We start from the raw sequence: 26,946 nt of genomic DNA, 5'->3' as shown, positions 1-26,946 counted from the left end.
ATTCTTAGCAGTCAGATATTCAAAGGATCCTAATCCCTCATAAGCACTTTCTCTCTCCCGCTCCATCTCGTTCTGTTTAAGTGTGAAGTAGTCATTTTCCCTTTAAATCTTCACTTGGAAGTTGAACTGAAGATATGAGTAAACTCTCCATTAACGGCCTCAGTGAGTGCCGGCTATCGACGCACATTTAGTATTCTCCATTGACAATCAATTTCCTCCAAGCAAACAGTGTCCGGCTGTATTTCTTATGATCTGGAAAATTCCAGTTACCTTGATTGGAACAGTGCCTGCTATTGAAAGCATGTTTGAGATGTGTGTGTGTGTGTGTGTGTGTGATTGCCGTCCATGATGGTAGATGCTAGTGTGAGAAATGAGCCTGATTGGATGGTTCATTTGTTCTCCTTTGTAGAGCCAAGCCGAGGCGCACTACAAAGGCAGTAAACATGCCAAGAAGCTCAAAGCACAGGAGTCCACGAAAAATAAGCAGAAAAGTGCAGCCGCCCAGGACAGCGGCGCTAAGACAATCACCACCTCCACCACCACCACTTCCTCCTGCACTGCAGTCACTGCCAGCTGCTCTGACCAACCAGGTTAATAGCTCCTTTTGTTCTTGCTCCACATCACCTGTCCCATCCTCTTTCTCCACTCCTACCCTTTCCGTGTGTGTTTACTCCCATGCTTTTCTTCCCGCCGCTCTAACCCTGACCCCTGTTTTCGCTCCATCTATGTGCTTGTGTTTTTGTGTACTGTATGTAGTCGTATTTTTCCTTGTAAAAGCCCATTTAGGATGACCGGGGGCATCCGTCAAGCTCAAAAACGTGCTCGTTGCTCGTGTGCCGAGGTAAGGTACAGCCCTGCTGTGGCTGTAATCAGCCATATGCTTTATCATGCTAACAACAGATCACTTTTCCCACTGCTATGTTTGCTTGTTTCATCATTACCTGCATATTGAGTTTCCAGCACATGATCTTTTTGTCTGTTTTTGTGTTGCTTTTAAATGTTTAATTATGGAAAGCGCATACAGAATTGGAACAGGCGGTCGGATGCGTGCTGGGATTTTTTTTCTCCCTGGCCTTTGATTTGACTGAATTAGACTTGTGTTCCATTTCAAAGAACATAATCATATGATCTTTGCTTCACGCTGTGACCCACTCAATTTCAGGCCCTTGTGTCTGATTAAGAATCAAGACCTGGATGTATCAAGACACATGCCCTACGGGGTGCAAATCCGAGCCAGTGCATACTTTCCGAATTCACTCGTTCTCTAGCTGGAGACAGATTTGGGTGCGCCTCATTTATTAGGCAGTGGTGGTCCTCATTGATATTCAGTGTCTTTGCGCAAATCAGGCCAAATGAATGTCAGCCTGATTCACAGATGGCTTATGGGTCCTCGCTGTCACACCGTTGTATTAGCATGGCGTTGAGCTCGGCCCGAGACTCTGGAATGGGGCTGCTGTTGCCGTCTCTCCCTGAACCCTGGCAACGCACAATGCAGTCTGATTTAGTTAACATGGGAAAACTTCAAGCACTAAATCATTAAAATTGCTAGCTCCAGTGCTTTACATAAGAGCCCGCTTTATGTAATGTTTCAGAACTCGGTGTGTTGGATTATGTGCGCACAGTAATTGCTCTGGTTTTTTTTAAGATCCAAGAAATGTTCCGCACTCACTGACTTTCTCAGAAAGGATAGAGCTAAGGTCATTTCAACATAGCGGTCACTGCTTGATCTGCGTCCAAACAACAAGTGGCAATTGTTATCACTTTGGCTCTGTTCCAAAACCTAGGGAGCTGCCTGTGTAGGCTGTTTTAGGGAATTATTGGCACATTCTTGTTCCAAAGCTTTTCTGAGCTAAATTCTAAGTCAGATTTATATGATACCAATTTGAATTGATCAAAAGTGGCAGTAAAGACATTGTTATAAAACTTTCAGTGCTGATCTCATCACAGAATCCTGTAAAAATGTATTACTGTTTCCACAAAAATATTAAAAAATATATTTTGAGCATACTGGAAAATTACTTTTGAAGGATCATGTGACACTAATAATAGCTCCTGAAAATTCAGCTTCGCTAGCACAGAACAAAATTAAAATTAAAAATATATTAGATAATAGTTATCACAGTTTTAGTTATCACAGTTTTACTGTATTTATTTACTGTAAATAAATGCAGTCTTGGTGAGCATAAGAAATGTAAAAAAAAAAAACAATAATTAAAACATTTTACCAACCCCAAACTTTGGGAACTTTTGATTTATTACGAGCTATATTCAAGATATAAATATTATATTATATTATATTATATTATATTATATTATATTATATATGCATTCCCTGGGAATCAAAACTTTTGAGCTACTGGAATGACTTACAAATATATCATTGTAACTCAATTCTAGTCAATTAATTTAAAACCAAAAACTATAATTAAAGTTTAATCTAATTAAAAATGGACTGTTTTACCCAATATGTGTGTGTGCTGCTGTCTTTGTGTGCTTTATAATTTTTCTGAAGTAAAAACTGGCTAAGAAAGCTTACTAGGTTTTGAAACAGAGCCTGTATTTCTTTTAGTTTTGAAAAGTTTTCAAATAGTTGTACTTTATCTCTGATCTATTTTCTTATTCAGCTACAATAAGTTCTTTATGACTCACCGCAAAAATATTGAGAACAAGAACAAAGAGGCATATGTCTCGACATCTACCTACCACGCTTTGGAAGATTTGAAATATAAACTTAAACTTGGAGAGAGAGAGAAAATTGCAAAAGAGCAGCAGTTCCAGTCTAGAGGTTCAGGTTAGTGTCAGCGGGTGCAATGTCACTGTACGGGGAACATTAGACTGTTCTGGCTGCTTTGAGTCCTCCGGGAGAGAAAAAAAACCATGAGCAGAGTGACATTCATATAAAGCAGCAGAGTATTCCCTCAGAGGCCTGTACGAGAGTGGGTGGAGAGTACAGGCATCTGACATCAAGTGCTTGTAGGGCCTCCCGCGGCATGTAACGCTATGACAAGGGCGTAAGGGTGGTGGGCAAACCAGGGGTCACGTCCTATCACATTACAGCACGTGGGACCCCAGTAGGAGCCTGACCTGGTGTAACTCATCTGACATATAAACTAGAGCGCTTGCCTGCAGCGAAGGGCCTTATATCAAACCCAAACACACAAATAGGTTAAGAAAAAAAATAGACAGGAAGGAGTTAAAAAATATATAAATAAAACGATTTGTAAAGTAAAATAATTATTATAACATTCTTTTAAACCTTCAAGCTTTTATTTTGGTGAAATGAAGGAAAACATTTAAAGTTATTGTTGACTTTTTAATATGCGTATTATTCCATATCTAACAAAATCCATTAAATCTCAAAAGTACATGGTGCATGTAGACTATAGAGCTGAAACATGTGTAAAAATCCTATTAAAATATTAGTGCTGTCAAATCTGCTGTAAATATTTCTTAAATATGTACATGTATGTGTGTGTATTTATACAGTATATACATAAAAAGAAAAAAACACACATTATGTAAATGCAGACTTTTATTTTAGATGCGATTAATTGATTTGTCAGCACTATAAAATATATATATTTGAAACATTTTGAAATTATAATAAATAATAATAATTATTATTATTATTAGTATTACTGTTATTATTCGTATATGGATTCACTCAAGTCTAATTAAGCTTTTATAATTTTTTTATTTTAAAAAATCCATTAGACCTCAGAAGTACATAGAGTTCATAGTTGAAATTTGTGTAAAAAAAAAAAAAAAAGTAAATATTATTTAAACAATTAAAAATAGTTCTTCTTATTTGAAAAGTGTTAAAATAATAATAACTATTATTATTATTATTATTATTATATGCATTCACTCAAGTCCAATTAAACCTTCAAGCTTTTATTTTGGTGAACTGGTGCAGCACATTTGAGTTTCTGCTTATAATTGACTATTTTTAATATGTTTTTTATCCCCCCATAAAACCTAAAGATCCATAAAACCTAGGAAGAGTGTGCATATAGACTATATATGTTTCATTACATCTCAGCATTTTCTGGTTTATTAATCGCACTAAGTCATAAAATCAGTTCTCTTTTCAAATAAATGTGTAGCACTAATTTCTTTATTGACATACACACTGTTCTTGCTTCTTCACTTAAGTCATGTGACATAGAAACTAGAGCGCTTGCCTTGCAGCAAACGGCCTTACATCAAACCCTAAACCACAATACTTGAAAAAATAGACAGGAATGAGTTGAAAAATGTGCCAGTACACAATACAACATGCTGAGCCCTTCACCACTAACTGTCAGATTTGCTCTTTTCTTGTTTCTTTCTCTCTCTCTCATGTTCTCAGAGAAAAGCGCAGAGCCGCTGGCTGCGCACAAAGTCCCTGCCTCCCCGCAAGCCTTTGTGCCCCTTTGTGCTCCCGCTGTGCCTGCGGTGGCATTAGTGCCCAGCCCTTGCAAGACGGCACCCGCGCATGCCAGCCCACCCACTGAACCGACAGGACACGTGGCGGCCCTGAAGAACACCTCCAAACCAGCAGCGCTGCCAACGGCCCCGTCAGAGCCCAGCGTGGAGTCCGAGGAGGAGAAAGCCAAGAAGCTTCTGTACTGTTCGCTGTGCAAAGTGGCTGTCAACTCCCTCTCACAGCTGGAGGCGCACAACACAGGTGTGGCGAACATCTGCCTCTGCATCACAGTGTCTTTCCCATAGCTTTCTCTGCGTTATGCGTTCTTCTTTATCATAAATGTTTCAGTAAGTGACCCTCCGAGGCTTGGAAGTGTGGAAATGTACTTGCAGTTAAGACATAAATCAAACCCAGCGTAGCGATGTGAAGATCATCTTTTATAATGTATGAAGAACTGGAAAATGTAGATGGGGTTCCCACGGTCATGGGAAACCTGGAGATATTGTGGAATTTTAAAAAGGCAATTTCTAAGCCTGGAAAAGTCATGGAAACTAATCAAATATTAAAAAGTCATGGACATTTATGTAGTCGGTATGCATTTCTAAGCTTTAAAATATTTCATCTGAAAGAAATTGCCTTAGAAACATTATCCAGACACACTGGGAGGAATATGTTCAGATGTGTGGGCTGCAGTCAGACTAGTATTAATATATGAATGTTATTTTTTATGCTTTTGATGACATTCACTATATGTCTTGATATTTGCATATTTAAAAGCCAATCAATCATCGCACAGTGCTCATTCAATAAATGCACAGCTAAACAGATGAGTTTTGAGTCTGGATTTAAATGTGGCTAATGTTTTATCACATCTGATCTCTTCTGGAAGCTGATTCCAACTGCAGGCGGCATAATAACTAAAAGCAGACTCCCCTTGTTTTGTGTGAACCCTTGGTATTTCTTACTCGATCCTAATGATCTGAGTGCTCTGTTAGGTTTATATTCAGTGAGCATATCTGCAATGTATTTTGGTCCTAGGTCATTGAGTGATTTATTAACGAGTAAAAGTACTTTAAAATCAATCCTAATTGTAACTGGAAGCCAGTGTAAGGACCTGAGGACTGGTGTGATATGCTCAGATTTTCTGGTTCTAGTCAGAATCCTGGCAGCAGCGTTCTAGATGAGCTGCAGCTGTCTAACGGTCTTCTTGGGAATGCTGGTGAGGGGACCATTACAATATTCCACCCTGCTGGTGATAAAGGCATGAACAAGCTTCTCCAAGTCTTGACTGGAAACAAAACATCTAATTCTTGCAATGTTTTTGAGATGATAGTATGCTGATTTAGTTACTGCTTTGACATCACTACTGAAACTAAGGTCTGTCTCCAGAATCACACCAAGATTCTTCATTTGATTTTTAGTTGTTAGGCCCCTAGAGTCAAGGTATGCATTCACTTTGAGAACTACTTCTTTGTTTCCAAATGCAATGACTTCAGTTTTTTCCTTGTTTAACTGAAGAAAGTTCTGGCACATCCAACTGTTAATTTCATCAATGTATTGGCAGAGGGAGTCAATGGGGCTGTAGTCATTTGGCGATGTGGCTAGGTAAATCTGGGTATCATCAGCATAGCTGTGATAGACAATTTGGTGCTTTCTCGTTATTTGACTTTTTCCCAAAATAAAATCACCCAGACTAAATATAGACCAAACTTTTGAACAGTTGTGTAATTTTAATCTGATTAACTTCATCACAAATCAAACGGATTCATGGAAATGAATCAAACTTACAGTAGCAACACTAATGCCTTTGTTGCATCTGAATTGTCATTTAGAGACTCAACATCTCTTAATATTCTCATACTGGCAAAGAAAAAACATAATTAGTCTAATGAGTCTTTAGTAAAAACAGGGGCCAATAACATGCAAATTAAACCATAATATTGATATTATACCCACAACAAAATCACTGTGTACTAGTCTATTTCACAACCTTGTAAAAGCTGTAAAAAATAAGCACGTCAGTGACTGACATAATTCAAATATCCAGTGTTAGTTTGTATTGAATAAACAGATTTGTTTCTGTGAAGCCAGACAAAACAGTCTACTTTGTCTGTTTCATCAGGTTCAAAGCACAAAACCATGCTGGAGGCACGAAATGGAGCGGGTCCCATTAAAGCGTACCCCAGACCCGGGTCCAAACTCAAAGTTCAGGCCACACAACTGAACAAAGGCTCAGGCTTACAGAACAAGACGTTTCATTGTGAAATCTGTGATGTCCACGTCAACTCAGAAATCCAGCTTAAGCAGGTATTCAGTTCAGTTTGCATGCAATGATTCATTCGTCATGATCCTTATTTATGCAGTTGACAACAAACGTAGCGCGTACAGCGCTGAATAAAGAAAGCACTATAAATAGTAATGTGATTCTGTGGCTTGATCTTACCAAATTTGCAAGTTGTACTTCCTGTTATGCAGTTTAGGCTTTAATAATTCGGTTCAGTGTTACGTTTGGTCACAAATGTGTTTCAGTTGCATTAGAATGGTAATAAATGTGGTTTTCTTCACAGCATATCTCCAGTAGGCGGCACAAGGACAGAGTGGCAGGCAAACCCACCAAACCCAAATACAGCCCTTACAACAAGCAGCAGCGCAGCGCCGGCTCTCTGGCAGTAATGCATTATTTATGCTCTTTATAATCAAGCGCTTTCATCAAGTGTTACTCGCATCTCAAGTGTCAGTACTGTGAGGAGTTTGTTGCGCACTTTCTAGGCTGACAAATGCCTCTTTGATTTGTCATTTTTCAAGTTATATGCAAAATATGATGGAAACAACTCACTGGTTGTAGAACAGTTAACCCTTCGCTAAGCTCCACCTACCTTGCTTCCTGTTGCTATCTCAGACGAGCTTCAGAATGTCACATAGGAATGAATTTCTTTTTTTTCTTTTTTCTTCTAAGTGTTCCTCTGTTTGCCATATTTGTGAATTATTTATATAAATCCCATTTGAAACTATCCACAGACTTGCACTAGAAAAGACTTGTAATATTTTAATATTTTACATGACAAATACAACAATTTTTATTATTGTTTTTATCAGCAAAGTATTAAAATATGTCAATGATGATTATGATGATGATGATGATTATTAATAGTATAATAATAATTATTATAATAACTTATATAATTATTTAATTATATATAATTATAGTATATTAATAATTATAATAACATTAATAAAGTTGAGTATTGAACTATTAATGATGATGATGACTAAAAATAAAGTATTGTTAACTATTTATTAAAGTAATAATAATAATGTTATTAATAATTGCAGTTTTTATTGTTGTTGTTGTTATAGTAAATAAAAATAATTGTATTTATAATTATAATATTGATGATGATTTGTTTTATTATTATATTGTCTAATTATATTATTATTATCAGTAAACTATTAAAATATGTAGTAATAATAATAATAATAATAATAATAATAATAATAATAATAATAATAGTTGGTGTTGTTGTTGTAGTCTCTATCAGCAAAGTATTAAACCTGGTCAAATTATGATGATTATAAATAGTCATAATTATAAGAACATTAATAAAAATATATTTTTAAGTATTCAAATGTTAATTATAACACTAATATCAATAATAACAATAATTCATATTTGTTGAGTATTGAACTTTTAATGATGATGATGATGATTAACCGTAAAGTATTAAAATATTTACTTTTATAATTCTATTACTAAAATACTATTTAATAGTAAATGTAATAATGTTATTAATAATTGCAATTTTTGTTGTTGTTATTATAGTAAATAAAAATAATTGTATTTATAGATATAATATTTATTATTATAATTATTATTATTTAATAGTGAACTATTAAAATATGTATAAATAATAATAATTATAGCAACAATACTAAAATAATCATTGTTATTTTTAAAGTATTAAACTAATGCTATTATTGTTTTCACAAATCTGTAAGATATATTATAAAATAGAATCACTCAGTCTCAGTATTTAATTACATCTCAGGCTTTTGTGGTTTATTATTTGCTCTAGGCCATAAAATCAATTTCCTTTCGATTAATTCTGCAGCCCTAATTTGGTTATTGACATAGACACTGTTCTTCCTCCTCTGCCAAAGTGATTGAGTGTTTTTCTCTTTCCTCCAGGCCAAACTCGCCCTGCAGAACGACTTGGTGAAGCCCATTTCACCGGCTTTCCTCTCCACACCCTTCTGCCCCACCACAGTCCCGTCCATCTCCCTCCACGCTCGTCCCAACACCTCCATCTTTCAGACGGCCTCGCTTCCGCACTCCTTTCTCCGTGCCGCTCCGGGACCGATCCGACCCACCACGGGCTCCATCTTGTTTGCGCCTTACTGAGCGAGCAGCCACATCGGAGCTGAAGTTTCTCCAATTATGCCACGCTACGGCTGTATGCTTGAAACAGTGGTGTATTTATTAAAACTTTATCCTCAACTGTCCTCACCGTCACAAAACCCAGGAAGGATGTCGTCTTTGTGAGGGCTTTTGCATTTTAAACACTAAAAATAAACAAGAAAAAGTGTTGAACTGCTTCCTGAAAGACTTGAATTATCATGGTCTTCCTTTTCAACTCAACCAACCAACTCCAGACAAGCACATGTCTTGAGGCGCTGTCAGAAACCATCCCAAAATCTCACCGTGTTCAGTCAGCGGCTTGATGTTGTCAGGGAGCCTGTGATGCAGTTTTTGGCCTGTGTGCTGTCTTGTATCGTGTAGTCAATAAGCTCAATCACCAGTACTTCAGTGGCGCCCACTCTTTCCCTTTTAACAGGAAACACAGCATTTCTCTTCTCCACATGTGTTCGGGTTCCTCTTTTCAGCATAAAAGTAGATTCAAGCTGTTTTCATCATGAAACAAACTCTCTTTTGTGTATTAGAAAAACCGTGGGCCATTTTCATCTCTCTGTGATATCCTTATTTGTCACGAGACTGTACTCATCTGCAGCTCTCTGATGATGCAATAATGTACAGATCATTAAATATTGATATTCTCCATAGTGTATTTCATGTTTACCTAAAAGGTTGCAATACTAGTTGTATTTTATGCGCTGAAGGAGACACTAAGAGAACTAGGTACGATATTTGGTACATTATTTTTTGAGATCGAGAGAGAACAATTTCCATTCACTGAGAATTCTTTATTTGGCTGTGGAATTTCATCGTCCATAGTATAAACATATGTATGTTTGAGAGTCTGTACATAAAGATACTACATTTTCAATAAAATAATATATTTAAATGATTTCTTCATGAATTTATACTGTATATTACTTTTCACGAATCATTATTGCTCATTATTAAATGTTTAGAGAATTGATAAATCATCTTCGTATTTATTTTCAGATGCTTTTTTAATGGTTGTTTCTACTGTAATGTTTTCTTTGAGTTCATTTATTTGTGCAGGAGATTTGTTTGATGGATTTGATTAAAACCAGTTCAGTGTTGTGTAATTGATTATTAAATATAATGTGTTCCCCCTCATAGTCCCTAGTCTTTTCATGTGCATTCATCTCCTTGATGAATGACTCATTCGAATCTTGTTTGCTAATATATATAACAAGATAATATCTCAGCTCTGTGTTTGCACAATACAATTAATGGAAATTATGTATTCAACTTGATTCACCACATTCTTGATCTAAATAAATATATATATATATATATATATATATATATATATATATATATATATATATATATATATATATATATATATATATGCAATTATATTCAATTATGTATTTTTTATTTGTCAAGGATGTAATCAGTCAACGTGGGCTTTAAAAGACTAAAACCACTTGTGAAAACGTTTTGCTTATTATTAACAATTTTCAACTTTTTTTTTCATTACAAATTATTTTTCATCACAATTTGATGTCACCAATTAGTATTAGTAACCTAGTATTACTGTATCTTAAATATTTATTTTTCATTTTATATCAAAACATTATTATTTGAATTTCAGTGTATTAATAATATTATTAATTATGTTTTGCCTTTTATTTCCCAATCAAAGTGGTTTCAGACTTTTGCACCCCAATGTACATATATATAGTGATAATATTTGTGTTGTAAATGCCAAGCACGATGTGTCAGCACTATTTATTCGCTTGACATGATTCACCGCCTCATTATTTCTCCCATATTGTGACATCATTTTTCTGTGATTATGTATGCAATGACAACTGCAATAAGACACCGATCAGGACGTCTGGCCGGTGATTGCTGATATAATGGGACTGCCCTTCACCTCTGCTTTTCATTAGGATTGTGATAGTAATACTGGCTGACAGATGTCCAGCAGCTTAGAGACGCACAATCCTTTCTGACATACTCCCTTCAAACACTCAGAAGAGCCAATCAAAAGCACAGGCCGGATTCTGGTTCACCCCCACTGACCGGCATCAATGTCACCCTTGGCATTAATAAAATGATGCTGCTACATTCCATGTACAGTACATTTAGAGAGGTAAGTCGGAGGTTATATTTCAATTGACCAGGGTAAGATATTAACCATAAATGTCACAAAAAGTGGGAAAAAAATCACTTCAAAATACATTTCTCTGTTTTATTAACATTCTGCATGTTTGATTATATTCTGTTGTAGGCATATCTGTTATGAGTTTGATGCTTCAGCAATGTAGTCACCTGTAGCTGTCAGATTCAGGTGTGTATTGTTGAATATAGAGCTTTGAAATTGTTTTGATAAAAAATAAAACTAAAATCAGCTCTGAAGAGCCAGAACTTAGATAAATAGTATTTATATACATAAAAAAACACAAAAATCTACCAGTAAAGATCTGTGTAGTCTAATAGAGCCAAGATATTATAAATAGTGTATGAAATCAAATTTATTGTGAATTATTTACTGCTGCATGGACCTGTGATTTAAGAAATAGTAGTCAAGATTATTATTATTATTATTTTTAATGGAACAGTTTATCAAACTAAAATATTACAAGGGGGAAAAAAGAGTTTTACATTTTTGATGAGTATTGTATTTGACACATCAGGCTTTTATGGCTTATATAGTGTGATGTACATTTGAGGAGCAAAAAACACCCAAACTGAAAAGCAAAAAAAAAAAAAATTGGTGCAGTTACTGATGTTTTTATGGCCAAAAAGATATTCCGTTAGCTTTTAAATGAGATCTTTTTAGCAGTATAGCAGACTACTTACATAAATTCATATAAATATCCGTTTTATATCTCCCGATAATGTTTTAGTAAGATGCTATTTAAATGTTTAGTTTTATGATTAAAGCTCTGTAGTTTTTATTTTGGATACACAATGCAATAAATTAAAATAATGATTGAGTGATGTACAACTAAACCTTCCTCAAAAGCATCATATTTGATATTTTAACAAGATTTTAAAATGAAAAATGTAAGGATAGTGAAGTAAACCACTTATATCAGTCCAGTGTTCATCTTGAAATATTATAAAAAATATACTTTATCCTTATCCTATTTATAGTTATCTTATTTTTTTTATTGTTATAAGTATTTGTATGTATATAAGAAGTATGATTTTTTTATAGGGTTTTTCTTGTATTTTTAGTTTTTTTAAGTGATTTTTGTTTTTGTTAAATGATTAGGGTATAAAACAAATGTTCCCACATAAAAGCCCTGAAAATCAATTCTAGAGTGTAAATATTGTTCGTTTCTGTCATTGAAGTTGACTTTGTCAGTAATATATTTGGGTTGTATAACTTCGATGCCCCAAGAAAGTGCACAAATGAATCCCAACAGCAAAGGAGAGTCATTTTGAGAAGAATGGGCTCTGTGTGGAGCGGATGATTGGTAGGCGCCCGTCTCATCAATTCTACAATAGCTTTTTTGTCTTTTCTTGTATGTTTTTCATATTTTTCTATCCTACAGGCAGAAAGGTAGTGCGGCTGCTGATGCAAAAAGAAGGTTTGTTGAAAGGATTGAAGATTTTCCAGACGTTTCATCCACAAAAGCATTCATCTACAGTACAGGCCTACATCCAAAAACATATTTGTTTGTTAGATAAAGACATGTTTAACAGAATGCACACAATTTTCTCCATTGACTCATACAGCGCTTTTGATGCGGCAGCCAGATCATTTTAAGTGCCCCAATTATTCATGCCATTTTCTCATTTCAAAGTACTCTGAGAGCGTTTTGCATCAAAGTCGTTGGGTCCAGGTTGAGCTGTAACATTTTTGGTAAACCAGATTATGAAAGTGTAGGATAGATTGTGTTCAATGCCTGCATAGCTACACACACCGCTCTTGCATCTATGTATAGATTCTGTAATCAGCGTAAAAAAAGAACAGGAATTATTGTCAGAGGATATCACTGGCTACAGCGGCCCGGTCACTCCAGCCTTATCCGAAAATACATAAAGAACTGCTGGCAGTGAACTAATGTAATATGATACAGTACATGACCACTAATGCTGGCTGATTGTAAATCCTTTTGAGTGACAACGGGGGTCTATTTGAGCAGCTAGTGTATGTCCAGCTCATGCTTTGGTGTTTGAACTGGACTGAGACTCGAGTATAAATCAGCTGTAGAGATCTTAACATGGAGACAACATTGTGCCTTGGAGACTGAATCTGTTTCGTCACTCAGCTCAAATGAAAAGGGCAGCTAATCCTCACTGTTTGCTCAGCATTTCAATAAGAACTGAAATCATTTGTCTTCGCCAGGATCCGTCAAGGGAAGAATTACTTGTCATCTCCTGTGGCCCTCTTTGACATATTTGGAAAATGTTGTTATTCAGTGGTTGATCCTTCTTAGATCAGGAGGTCATTTGTTGCATTTAAATATCATTTTTGTATCAAATGTTCCAATGAGTTAATTACTGACAGTTAGAAAGCATACAAAGCTATAAAAAAATTTCGATGAATCCTTTGTTCTTTAGAGAATCTTGTGAGAAACATTTGGGTTCGAAATATTTGAAATGTTTAACATTAAATTGCAAACGTAGTGTAAAAAAAAAAACTAACGGTTTTACAGATTGAACCTAAATTTACAGTTTAACACAGTTTATTTCATTAATCAGAAAGACAAATGATCAAAGTTCATCATAAGTTGTTATGAAAGATAAATACTAAAATATGCAATTAACGTTCATGGTGTTATACTCCAAAATACAAAATCCCATCATGGCAACACTAAAACAACGCAGTAAACATTACTTTAACTGTAGGATGTAACGAAACCCTAATTTACATAACTGAGAAGAAAAATAAGAAGAAGAAACTGTGAAAAACTCTGTTACAGTTTAAGAGTAAGGCAATACTATTAACCAATGAAGAGGATTTTACCGTAGCAATTTTATACCGTCAAAATCACAATCATTTTTAGATTGTATATTGAGTATTATTATATTGTGTTGGTATCAAAGCAATTGTGAACACATGTTGAGACGCATGTGAGAATACCGAGGGATTTTTCTCAGGACAGTCATCTGTGGCCCTGTCCCAAAAGGCACCCTACACCCTCACGGTCTTCCTCTGAGTCCACACTTTGTGACATAATGCCACTATTATAATAACTCATTTCATAAGCTCATTTCATACAAACAATTCCTCTCTGCTACAAGCACAGCCTACGCAACTTGAAATTGCATGTATTCAGCTTTTCTCTGACAAGCACTCTCGAAATCCTTGTGTGCCAAAATGTTAACTAACTAAAGTACACTGACTATAGAGCTGTTAGTGTAAATCAAGCTCACCGTCACTTTCTGCAGTAAGAGACTTTACCATTTTTACAAGGGCTCTTTACTAATAAACATCAGTCAGCTCTGCTTCAGATCACACCATAAAAAATGCTTCACAGCAATAAAGCTTATAAAATAGCAATGCTTATGAAATGTATTTTGTTGAGGGTCTCATGTAAATCACGTTTTCCAACGCTACAAACCAGTTATTGACCATTTCCATAACTTTTACCACAGCTATATGCAGAGTTAATATACATTCCCTATATAAATCAACAGTCATCTCTCATGTGGCAAAATAAACGACTGCATTGGATTCTCAAAACAGCTTGCTTCTTTAGTCTTTAATGTAATTCATTTTACTTTGCAAAACTGATCAATACTAGTTTTTCTACGTTAAATGACCTATAATCCAGTGCCAGCTTTTAAAATTAAATTACATTTCTTCTGAAAGTCCCAACACACCGTCTATTTGCAAGGATGAATTGATTTCATTCATACTTGTTTGTGAATTTCCCATTTATTTTTGTAAATTAGATTTGTAAGATAAATTGGAATCTCGTGAGACTGCTGGAAACTGCAGAAACTTTGTCTGTAGTCATAAAGGCTTTAGTTTACATTCTACATTAATAGATAAAAGTGTTGTAAACAAATGACTTGTCGTCTGCATACACAACAAAGATCAATTTTAAGGTAAGTCAGTTCTTGGCAATCATCTCGGTAACAACCAAGGGTAGAGATTTTACACTCCAGTTTAGTGCCAATCTAGCTTCTTAATTGAGGCAAGAATATAAAACATTAAATAGAAGAATTTATTACAAACAGGCAGATGGCTATAAAAATGAGATTCGTTATTTTAACGGGGCGGGATTTTTCCCCAAAAAGTGCATGTGGCTCATTTACCTGTACATTTACCTTTGGCTCATTTACATTTACCTGTAAGGCGGGGCTTCTAATTTCATCAAAACGTCTCAAAACTGGGATTGAACTAGAATGCATTAGGCTACTATAGCCGCCATAATTAGTGTGATGATTTCTCTCTCGATTCATTTATAAATGACGCTTCTAATGGAGCGTCACCGTCCTTTTATTCTGTCTCTTAAAGCTACAAAAAAAAATAATAATAATAAAAATCTACCCAGAACATGTACCATGTGCTTAATTCCATGTACTGTATGGACATTGCATTCTCGCATCGCAGTTATGTAATGAATTAATTTCCATTGCTATTAGCATGTTAATTCACAACTGACTGAAAATACACTAAAATGTGCTGTTGATGGGGTGATGACTGAGCCACATAATTGCTATTAATTATGGCTATTTGGAGTCGCCAGGATCCTGCAACAGACAGAGGCTCTAGTGCTCCCTCTGTTGACTGCATTTAGTCTGCTGTTATTTGGGTGAGTGTTTTTAAACTACCTTCAAACTTTACTGAGAAACTTACAATAGGTTACTACAAGAGATCAGTATCAACACAAAAATGTATCAGCAAATCATGCATCCAAAAGAAGACGAGATCCAATTTAGCTGATGCCTAAGGAGAACAGGGACATCACTAATAGTGGCTGGACACACTGTCCTTGCATTGTGAGTTCCAGGAGAAACCCTGTGTGGGCAACACAGATGCCCTGCCAGTCTGCTCTTGTCAAACTGTCCCCAGGGGTGACAGGCAGTAATTACATATCAGCACAATTACTGTGCACTGCCATGAGAACAATACGCTGAGCTGGCTGTATCTTTGCATCTGCTCATTACCGCAGTAAAACTCATTGTGTAATCCAGCGGCAACCGTCTCACTGTAGTGATTGCATATCATTTCCACCGCCATTCCATTCCACCCAACAGCTTTATTTGACTAACAGCTTTATCTAGCCAAATCATTGAAATTCAAGCCAACAAAGTGTATTTATCGAATGCACCAGTGGCCAAACAACCTGTTCAAAGTTTTGAGACAAAGGTGATTTCTAAAACAGAACTGTTCAGTCATGATGGAAATTTGTAGGTTGACCTGAAACATTTTCTGTCTCAACTGAAGAGTCAAATATGTCCAGGCCTGACATATTTCCAATGATTTATATCTACGTAGCTTGTTTGTGGTAATCTTTAGAACAGCAGTGAAAGGAGCCTATATATAAAAAGTTACTGGACTGAAACTTATAATTTTATTGAAATGGTGCTCTTTTGTTCCAAGAGACATTTTGAAACATAGATTCACAGTGTAGGCTACTTTCATTTTTGCCGCACAGACCTTTTATGTTCTACAGGCTAAATGTGTCATATTTATCCATGATAATCAATGCAGCTTTCACTGGGAGGGGCTTTTTGATTATATTAATAAATAAAAATGGATGAATGAGAAAGTAAAAAGCAGGGTGTGTTTGATGTTAAAAAGTAATATTAAAAGTGCAATAAGCTATGAAAGAGAACAGTTTCTGTTTACAATGTGAAATCTGTTGATTTCTTGAACGCAATGATCAATCAGACGTTTATTAAGTTAGAATCACTAAAAGCTCAACAAGCATTTCTTATTTCTTTTTAATTATATATATATATATATATATATATATATATATATATATATATATATATATATATATATATATATTATTATTATTATTATTCTTTTTTTTCCAGTACTGAGTTCTACACGAACTCTAAATTGAGGTCCCCATGGGTAAACAACCTGATGAATCATACAAAATGAGATAATTATTATTATAATTCTTTTTTTTTTTTTGGAGAATGTAATAATGCAGAAAGTTTTATGCCTATATAACGTTATGCCTATGGAGAATCCCCACAAGGATAGCAAACCAGTGTGTGTGTGTGTGGAAAATTTCATCAGCCAAAAATGAAAGAAAAATTCTCTGGTCAAAAAAAATGTTCTTGACTCCTGGTGTAGACTAAGCTAGAAATGATTCATTGACACAAGTGACAAGCCAGAGCAGTTTCCAGAAGTGACTCAATGAGCAAACAGAGACATCTAGTGGCATCTTTCTACGCCTCTTTAAACCTCGATAATTAGGCTACTCTGAGCTAATATTATTACCATAGCAACTGAATCTATCCATGTTTCTTCTATTTTTGGAACCCACACAACATAGGATGTGAACCACTTATCTTCATTTCCCTTTCGTGTATCTTAAAGGGAATTTAGATGAGTCTGTCATCAGTTAAAGCATGATATTTCTATCATATGCATTAGTTTGTATATTATGTTTATTATTAAAATTATGGGAGTGACACTGTAGTACTCAATGCAAATAAGCAGGTTTCCCATATACACTACAAAATCATTTATAAATGCCTCTTACATTACTGTTTACAATCCACAACATCATGTTTTCATCTTGAGCCAAAATTCTTGAGAAGAGCAAGTGCTGTTTTATAATAGCACTTAGCAGAGGTTTTTCGACTGCTTGTCAGTGTTCCACTAACTGATTGTCAGTTGCACTATAGATAGATGATAGAGGGTAATGAACAGCATGTGGTTGTGATGAATATGTATACTCTTTGTTTTATTTAATTGTATTCACAGATATGGCGAACAATATAGTTTGTATAATTATTACTCAAAGAAAAAAAAATGGCAATGAGCATTTTTTAAGCCCTAAGATTAGCAAGTACTTTAACGGCATTTAAGTCAGCACAGTCAACAGCATGTGTGGAGTGGCAGGATAGCAATATACAGTACCAAAAAATACATTTATTTTTGAAATCCAAATTGAGCAGAAAAGTAAAAAAAAGAAACATAAATATGCATAAATGTAGGCTTGTATAACAACTATGTACTGTAGGAAAGAATGGGGTTTGCACTTTGAAGTGAATGTTACTTGGTTTATTTGAAATGTCAATATATTTCATACTTCAAAACAGATACAGATAGTATTGGTCACAGAAAATATATGAAATATGTCCACTTTTATTGCCACTGCAAAATATTTTTATTTTATTATTATTATTATTATTATTATTATTATTATTATTATTATTATTATTATTATTATTTTAACAATATCAATTTACAATCTCAAATGGGGAACAAAAAAATGCATATGAAAAAATATACACTTTTCCAATAACATCTCCATTATACAAGCCACTGCAAAAGATACATTTCTTTAAATACATGTTATGCAATATCTTTGGAACTTTTGTGACATTTATAAATATGCTTGTCTTGTAATTTAAGGTGTTATTTCACTGGACTTCAGTAGAATGATCCTCTCAATATTAGACACTATTAAACCATCTTTTACAATTTAAAGCCATCACATACAGATTTCTGTCATTTATTAAACAGAATGTGATGTTCTAAAGTGAGACAACAAAACAACAGCAACCACGAAACACCACAGATTCCTTTATTAAGTCTATTTCTAATACTAGCTCAATTGTGTAATGTCAGTAACCAGTATACCAAAGAAAACTGGTTGGGTTTAACCTAAAGAAGCCAGATGATGGAGTATGAACTTCTAGATTCTGCATGCCAAATAATATATTCACCATATATTTAAATATTTATTTGTCTAACATCTGTCTGTTTCGACATTTTGTAACTTTCAACTGATTTCCTAAAATAAAATATGTTTAGTTTGAAACATTTTGATAAGAGAAGGTAAAAAACTAAACAAAATAAAACAAAACAAAAAAACAGAAACCTCCAGATGTTATTTTATTATATGGACAGTTTTCCTATGGCAAAAATGACAACATCGCTCCAACCAGAAATTCACTTCAAATTCATGTTCACTTACTGTTCGTTTTTGCATGGTCCATTTGATGTCAGCGTTCCTCTCAATCACCGTACTAATATTAATTTCATTTATTTAAAAAATGCACTGTGTGTTTAAAGGAACTCTAGACCCCGCCCATTACAGTGTGAGACACGCCTTGCCCGTCATGTGGGAGGGGCTATATGAACAGGACAGCCCCTTTCTAACAAAATACAACGCCGAGTCTCTCTCTTCTCGGTATCAAAAGCGATTATCAATAACATAGATCGACTCCGGGGCCCAATACGGAGAAAGGTAATTTTATTTTTCATATAATCCATGAATGTGATTATGCTGTGAGGTTCTGAGCGAAAGCACATGGATCATGCATCCGCGTCTTTAGCAGGGCTAACAATCACAGCGTTATTATCGACGTTCATCTAAGGTAAGTTAGTCAGGGATTGTCCTTATATTCAACCCCGAAACGTACAGCATTCGTGTTAGTCATGCATTAACCTCCATAGTATGAAATATAGGTCATTGCATGCGGATCTGCGGCTCGCGCGTGCCAGCAGCCATGCACGCTGCCAGAAAATATGGTTCATGCTAATGTGAAATGAATGCCAGACTGCATTTAAGTATGTATTTTCCCATGACACCCCAGCCTTGTAAGTTGTCTTTAGTAGGGGGATTGTTTCACTGCGCAGATGACCTGTAATCATAATAATATGTAGGCCATAAAGGTGGATCCCGTCTTTGTCTTGCGCCTGAGCACCAAAGCACGAGCGACTCATTCCTGCAACTCTCAGCCAGCTGTTGGTTCGAGGCCAGACACTGATTCCCAGGACTAGCCAACTGTTGTCTTTATGTGTCCAGAAATGAGTCCCAAAGACCACAGTATGAATTTTAATGCTTAAACTGCCCAAGTTTATGTTTATAGAGCTGCACTGACATGCACCAATAGAGTGAATCTCATAAGAGCTGTCAAGAGCATATCCAAGTCCTGTCTCTTCATTTAATTAAAGGAATTGAATTTCGAAAATGACGCTTTGCTTAAAGAAAATATATGACGTTGTTTAGGACTTGTAATCAAATCCTCTGATTCTCATTACTGTAATCCAAAACAGCTTAATCATGAATTTATGCTCATCTAGATTAAAGCATTGCATCATAGTGTTGGTTGTACTGAGTGCAGCACTATAACTGACTATTACAGTAAAGAGAATCTTGTGACTGACTTTTACAGCCGTGAGAAAGAATGTGAAATGCATTGTGAATTTTGATGGGAAAAGAAGCATATTCCTCATGAAATTGGCATGATGCAAAGAAATGGACCAGTGGTTTTGTTGTGAAATACAATGATTAGATTTTTGTTCTAGAGTTCTGACATTTTCATGACAACTTGCATATTAAAAGACAAAACAATAGAGAAACATCCAGATGTATTTTGATTATGAGAATCTGAGGGAAAGTGGTTATGAAAATCTTTCACAATCCTTAATGGACCTAAAAGTCATAATGTTTGTGCTTTCTCTTTTGGATTGAATTATTTGTTCTTTTAGTGTTACAGTAACTCATTTTATTCATTGTAAATGCAAAATATGCCAGCTCTTACATATTGAAGCTGAAGTTGTTGTTGAAATCAGTTTTTGTATGCAGTGACAGTGCAGAATGATTATTATATCCTAGAACCATTTGGAGAGATTTGCAGTAACATGGGCATTGGCAGGCATTTGCATTGGGTTTGGCCTGTGGGTTGCATGGTTCTTTGTGCAGGAGTGCAATGTAATACTTCTAAAGGTCCAAACGCCCTTTTTTTTGTGCTAGCACTCATTTCTGGTTTGCAGACACATCAGCAAACCTTGTAATCGCTGCTGAGCTGTACTTTTCTAAATGATGTGGCGCTTTTCTGTGCATAAGCTTATGCTAAAATGAGTTTGCCAAGCCATGTTTCCTTTGCAATCCTCCCTAAATCTTTTATTGCCATTAAAGAGGTTGCTGATAATCTTCTTTTTGATGGACATTTAGTTAGTATGACTTTTACTAGCAATTGATTGTTGCTGGTTAATTATTGGATGCTTATATTACCACTTCCATTCTCAGCAGCATATGAAGAGGTTTTTACCACTCAAATGAATTCTGATGTATTCAGATCGGTCAAACTGTGATTGCTATAAGCTGCTGGATGCCAGAATCCAAATCACCTAAGAAGGTCTTAAAGTAGATTTTTCTTCTTCATTCTCCCTCACTATCTGTAACTCTCACTATCTCCTCCTCCTGCATCTTTCTGCCTCTCTGCAGATCATGGACCAGGAGGGAATCGCATGAGATGGAATGTTCTTGATGTGCTGCATCACTGTTGAAGGTGAGTGAGACTGTCAGCGTTTTGAAATCTAGATCGGCCTGCATTTGAGGGCTCTGTGTAGTTGGATCATGCTGTGAACGCTCCAGTGTTGCCTAATTCTAGTGATTTTAACCTTGTTTTGACAGTTGTTGTGTTTTTGTATCATTCTGGTATTTCTGGCATGGTGAATGTTGCTCTGTTAAGTGTTTTGTTGGAAGCCTCTTTTGTTTGAAATTGTGCTTGTGTGTTTATTATAAAAAAGAACAGGAATGTTCCTTTAATTTACATAAAAGCAGTTTTTGTGTTTAATATCTGCCAAACAACTGCATGTTACATCTGCCTGGAGAGTATTGGTATGTGTCATATAGGCACATATGTAGTTTTATTTAATCTGTGGGACATTTTGGGACTATAATCATGAAAATGCAGGTATTTTCCCTCTAAATGATCACATATGACGTCTCAATCGAATCATAAAGGGATAAATAATTCAGCCAAAGATTAAAATTCTATCATTTACTCCCCCTCAAGTTGTTCCAACCCGGATTAATTTTCTGATGAGCACAAAAGAATTAAATTTTTTTGGCGAGAATCTATTTTTCAATGTGTTCTTAACACGATACTATGTTGTCAACTTCTTGCAGTTGCATAAGTAGAAAATAGTCTCATTCCAAGATGGAGGCCTCCAAGATACTGCCAATGCTGAAGAAGAAGCTGGCCTTCCTGTCAGGTAAATTCCAGTAATACAAAGTATTTTGCGATTTGTGTCTCATAGCGTTACAGGATGTGTTTGCTGCAGGCCTCGCTCCTCTCCAGTGTAGTCTGTGATGTGAATACTCTTCGCATTTCATGATTAGATGGGACTATAGCGATGAGTCAGAAATAAACTGCTATCCGATAAAACAGCGCCAAGTGATGATTTGAAACCCTTAACTTTCTTTCTTGTTTGCTGTGATCGACTGTGTCTCAGGCAGCTGTTTGCTTTACGTATTTGTTTCAGAGAATGTTAGCAAGGCATTTTTGGGGGACAAGTAATTATTTTATTTTATTAATGATGTATGCAAGCTGGACTCCAAAGTCCCATTCATACCAAGGATAACTAAAATGATAATAAAGTTATTGGTTTTAAATCGTTCTATATCAATTATAACTACATGACAACTACCACAACGGCTCAACATGTCAAGTCCCTCAGACCTCATCTCGGACAGCGATGCCACCTTTGGAAAAATGACTTTCACTTATATGTTCTGTATCTTATTTTATATGCCTTCCAAAATTCAGTATTATCAGGGTATGAGGCTGCTTTGTCTATTAGCATAGCATAATGGTTGTATTCTTGTGTCAGTATGGTTCTTGCTTTGAAAAAAGTCTTCTGAATGCCACTTACATGTCAACAAGAACACTGGCAAAATGGACTATGAGAAGTTCTTTGATTTTTGTCATTTTGTTGATATGCACTGTGCCTCAACAATATTTATTTCTGCGCTAAATTGGATAATGAAAGCTTCTAGGAAAGGAATTACTGAAGCATTTCATGCTTGGTGTCCTTGAGACGGCGCATGTTCCCAAAGTCAGCATACTGTGAATTAATTGTAGGTTGCAATGTCACGAGGAACTACTCCTGAAATAGCTTTTTGTATTACTTCAGTAATGTTTTTGTCAGTCTTTTCCTTAAAGCCTCACACTCTGACACTCTCTCTTTTTTTTCCATTTGCACATCATATTTGACTGGATTTTCTGCATATTTCCTGACTCGGTCTGTTTGGTTTTCCAGGAGGCAAGGACAGGCGCAGTGGTTTGATCCTGACCATCCCACTGTGCACCGAACAGACCAGCATGGAGGAGCTCAGTGCCACCCTGGATTACCTACTGGGCATTCCCAGGTAAACACAGCTTTGGAAACCTTTCTTGAAATGAATGTGTTACTCCATTGCTAAGACTGCATATAAAGCTAGCAGCTGTCAAAGCATTGAGAGCAGAAATGGAGCATTAGTCTGATCACTGTAATTATAATGCACACAGTTACGGTATTCACACATGGAATGGAAAGTGGCCATAATTCACAGTCAGACTGTGGTTAGAAGTTATAAAGAATGCTATTATTGATTACTCCAGACCTTTGAAGGTCTTTTAGGTTCTAAGGCTCTGGAAAGATGTTGCTGTATGTTTGTTCTTTTGTATTTTACTGTATGATTTTTATATTAAATGAATTCTGATTGGATGAAGCATGTCCTAAACCACTGGATAATTATACACATTCTGTATTCATACCAAGTTGCTGTGTTGTTTTGCAGCCACAGGTTATATAATGAATAATTGTATTCTAATTCTTGGGGTTGATTGATATTTTTATTGAACCGTTCTTTTATCATTGCTGTTGCAAATTTATAGTATGTGTAGTATGAAAATGGATATTAGAGATGGATATTAATTTTGCTTTTGATTACAAGTGTTTTTAAAGATGAGCTGAGCATTATTTGATATAAAATATAGTATAGTAAAAATGGGGACATGCGTGTGAACAATTAAACATTCATTGTTTCATGATACTAATAAATAATAAGTCTTATATTAGTCAATTACAAATGTAGTAACAATGTATTTTACATCTTGAATTTTTACCTTAGAAAAATGTTTAGGTAATTAGCATGTGCTTCATGTACATTAGCCATGGTAAAAATCAAGCTAACTCACAGTATCTATTGCTTTAATCTGATCTATTATTGAAGATATAGAAGTTAAAGTCTGACAGTAAGACCGTCTCTGGTTCTGTAGTCCCTTATGTTTTTCAATGCTTTTATAGTGACCTTCTCCAAATTAATTTCTGGTGACATTTTTAGAGGGATTTTACAGCTTGAGTTGGCTGTTCTCTTCCCTCAAAGAATGAAAAGAAGTGTTGTTCAACCCTAAAAAGTTTTTTTTTCTTCTTTTTACAAACCAAAATAGTAACTGTATGATTAAATACATGTTTCTTGGAATCTGTGACTCACACAAACTCAGTTTATTCATTTTTAAAATGCCACCACAGAACAAACAAATGAATCTGTTTAACAACACAGCCACAGTGGAGTCACTGTAATTGATTCATTGTATGTGAACTGACTACATGTATTCGTGTTATGTAACTGAATTAAATGTCATGTTTTTCTGTTGTATCTCTGTAGCGAGAAGTGCAAAGCTCGTGGTTTCACTGTCATCGTCGACGGTAGGAAGTCTCAGTGGAATATAGTGAAGACTGTGGTTCTGATGTTGCAGGTAGGAAAATAGATTTTTGGGTTTGGTTTTTATTTGCCAGAAAACAGCAAGGGAGAAGTAGTTTATGTGAAACGTATGTTCTTGTTTCTTTGACATCTGGTTTTTGTTTTTTTCTTCTCCACTAATGAACCCCATTTAATATTTGTGGTGATTATTTAATGAGTGCTTAACTCCCCTCTAATCACTAATCACAAGTCACTTCTGAAGCAATACCTGTAAATAATGAGGTTTCAGTGGTGTTATGAGAAGCCCATGCGGTTGTGTGTTGGCGGTCTTCCCTGGTTTTGTGAGGGCATTGTGTTGTTGGAAATCGTTGACTGAGCTTTGTTGAACAGAATGTTATTTTCTCCTGTTTATGGGACACACCACTGAATTGCTGCTGTAAACTTGGGCTTTTATTTTATATTATGACTTATTCTGCGTTCCATCAAAGTCCCAAAATGCAAGTCCAGTCACTAAGTGGCCATCTTGGCAGTGCCTCTGGACCGCTATTTTCTAGGCAATAGCAATAAAATGTTGGCGACAGTGTAGCTGAAATTGTGCTAAAATGCTTTCTTCAGGATGTGCCAGCTAAGACGCATGTTTTGATGTGAAAAACAGGTGGTTGGCTCTTTTAATTGAAAGGGGAGATATCCTATAGCCCCTGTATTAATCGTTTCAGTTTTATTTATTTTTTTTGAATAGTCCAAATCCTATACTTTATCCAAGTCAGAGTTTCTAATCCCAAAGATTAGAGGATCACAACTGAATGCCACTTGAAGCTAAACTTCCAACTTGGAGATGTGTGTTGTGAATTGATGCTGGTAGTGTATGACGTTGCACAAACATGGCGATACTCCGGGCAATGAACATAGTTAATGAGAAACGGTCACTTTTAAACAAATTAACTGCATCAGTGAATTTCCCCCCAGACATTACAGTGAAGTGTTTTTAGAGACAGATGTGTTGAACATAAGTGACCCTCTCTGTTTATAATGGTACACTTAATACACACACTAGCATAACTGTGTAATTTACACTACTGTTCAAAAGTTAGGAATGTCTTTAAAGAAAGTGATATTTTTATTCAACAAGGATGCGTTAAATTGATCGAAAGGGACAGTAAAGATATGCATAATTTAACAAAAGATTTTTATATTGAGTAAATGATGGTTTGAAAACACATAGGCTTTTTATAAATGTTTTTTGAGCAGCAAATCAGCCTATTGGAATGATTTCTGAAGGATCACATGACAATGAAGACTGGTGTAAACTCCGCTTTGCCTCACATGAATAAATGACATTTTAAAATATAGTCAAGCAGTTATATAATATTTCATAATATTATTATTATTACTGTATTTTTGATTAAATAAATGCAGCCTTGGTGAGTATATAAACAGTATTGTTTTTGTTCTTTCAAAAACTTAATTTAAAAGAAAAAAGACTGATCCTAAACTGAACGTTTTTTTTTTTTTTTTTTTTTTTTTTTTTTTGCAATTGAATTATTAAAAAGACCCCTTGTTGGCATACAAACATTTGCATTTTTGCACTTGTCATATTGTTTCAGGCATTAGATTTCCTGAAGGAAATAGAAGCTTGAAGGCAACATTAAAACAGCATTAGCTTCAGGCTTAGGATGAAATTTATTCATTAAGTTTGATTGTATTGCTAATTTGAAAGTCACTGTTGGATTTATTGAATATATTTGTGAAGAAAAACTATGTTTGAGGAACAAAAACAAGACCTTGTAACATCCACTTTGAATAGAATGTAGCATATGGTCTATTTTATCATAAATTGCAATATTGATTTGTAAAAGAAAGCTCCTGAATCGTTCAACATATTATAGTGGATTTGTATAATTTAGCTTAGACTATTGGTGGTGGAGATGGCAAAGCCTCACCCCGTTCTCTGCTTGACGTGTCCCCCGCATGACCTGCAGTTTTCAGTTGAGTGCGCTGTACGTTTGCTGTGTGCAGATTTAAAAATAGAATGCAGTACTTCTATCTCTAAGCCTTTTCACCATTTGTGAGCTTTAGGCATGAGAATTATCTAAAGTATGAGAATTTGTCCTTCAGACCAGGAGGTTCAGGTTCAGTAGAATTCATCAGTGGATTTTACCTTATGTTGAGTAAACTCAAACTGAAAGGTCTGTGTTCCCTCTATCCCCTTTTATATCTGTATATTAATGATTGATCCATCACTATTGTTGAATAAAAAGAAAATGCACCTTTGTGCGAGTGTGAACTGTGATGTTTTTTTTTGTTTTTTCTCTCTCTCTTAGAATGTGATCCCAGCTGAGGTCTCTCTTGTCTGTGTGGTGAAACCTGACGAATTCTGGGACAAAAAAGTGACCCATTTCTGCTTCTGGAAGGAGAAGGACAGGCTTGGCTTTGAGGCAAGTATACTAGAGGTGTTTTGTTTTGGTGGACGGACAAAGAGCCTCACTTTGACTTATCTGTGTTTGACATTAGGGATGGGT

At 35.4% G+C, this 26,946-nt stretch overlaps 2 protein-coding genes across 5 annotated transcripts in view; both read left to right on the top strand.

The window, feature by feature from the left end:
- The window catches only part of LOC109096284 (zinc finger protein 385B), a 122,002-nt gene extending 112,083 nt beyond the window's left edge, over window positions 1-9,919 (top strand). For all 3 annotated transcript variants that reach the window (XM_042731742.1, XM_042731743.1, XM_042731744.1), the window contains 5 exons: window positions 410-590; window positions 4,352-4,669; window positions 6,531-6,715; window positions 6,976-7,077; window positions 8,595-9,919. In XM_042731742.1, coding sequence (XP_042587676.1) covers window positions 410-590; window positions 4,352-4,669; window positions 6,531-6,715; window positions 6,976-7,077; window positions 8,595-8,807 — 999 coding nt within the window. In that variant the 3' untranslated portion in view covers window positions 8,808-9,919. The remainder of the gene's footprint in view (window positions 1-409; window positions 591-4,351; window positions 4,670-6,530; window positions 6,716-6,975; window positions 7,078-8,594) is intronic.
- Window positions 9,920-19,062: 9,143 nt separating this feature from the next.
- LOC109096285 (SEC14 domain and spectrin repeat-containing protein 1) overlaps window positions 19,063-26,946 on the top strand; it is a 31,652-nt gene continuing 23,768 nt past the window's right edge. Inside the window, exons 1-6 of one of the 2 annotated variants that reach the window (XM_042731740.1) lie at window positions 19,063-19,195; window positions 21,182-21,245; window positions 21,869-21,954; window positions 23,002-23,110; window positions 24,392-24,482; window positions 26,749-26,862. In XM_042731740.1, the coding sequence (XP_042587674.1) occupies window positions 21,900-21,954; window positions 23,002-23,110; window positions 24,392-24,482; window positions 26,749-26,862 (369 nt within the window). In that variant the 5' untranslated portion in view covers window positions 19,063-19,195; window positions 21,182-21,245; window positions 21,869-21,899. Of the gene's footprint in view, window positions 19,196-19,270; window positions 19,326-21,181; window positions 21,246-21,868; window positions 21,955-23,001; window positions 23,111-24,391; window positions 24,483-26,748; window positions 26,863-26,946 lie in introns of those variants that run through there. The other variant, XM_042731741.1, reaches the window with a different exon arrangement.

Source organism: Cyprinus carpio, chromosome B9 (assembly GCF_018340385.1).
Source record: "Cyprinus carpio isolate SPL01 chromosome B9, ASM1834038v1, whole genome shotgun sequence".
Lineage (NCBI taxonomy): Eukaryota > Metazoa > Chordata > Actinopteri > Cypriniformes > Cyprinidae > Cyprinus > Cyprinus carpio.
Note: the sequence above shows the minus strand (reverse complement) of the source record. Positions and strands in the feature narration are given on the sequence as shown.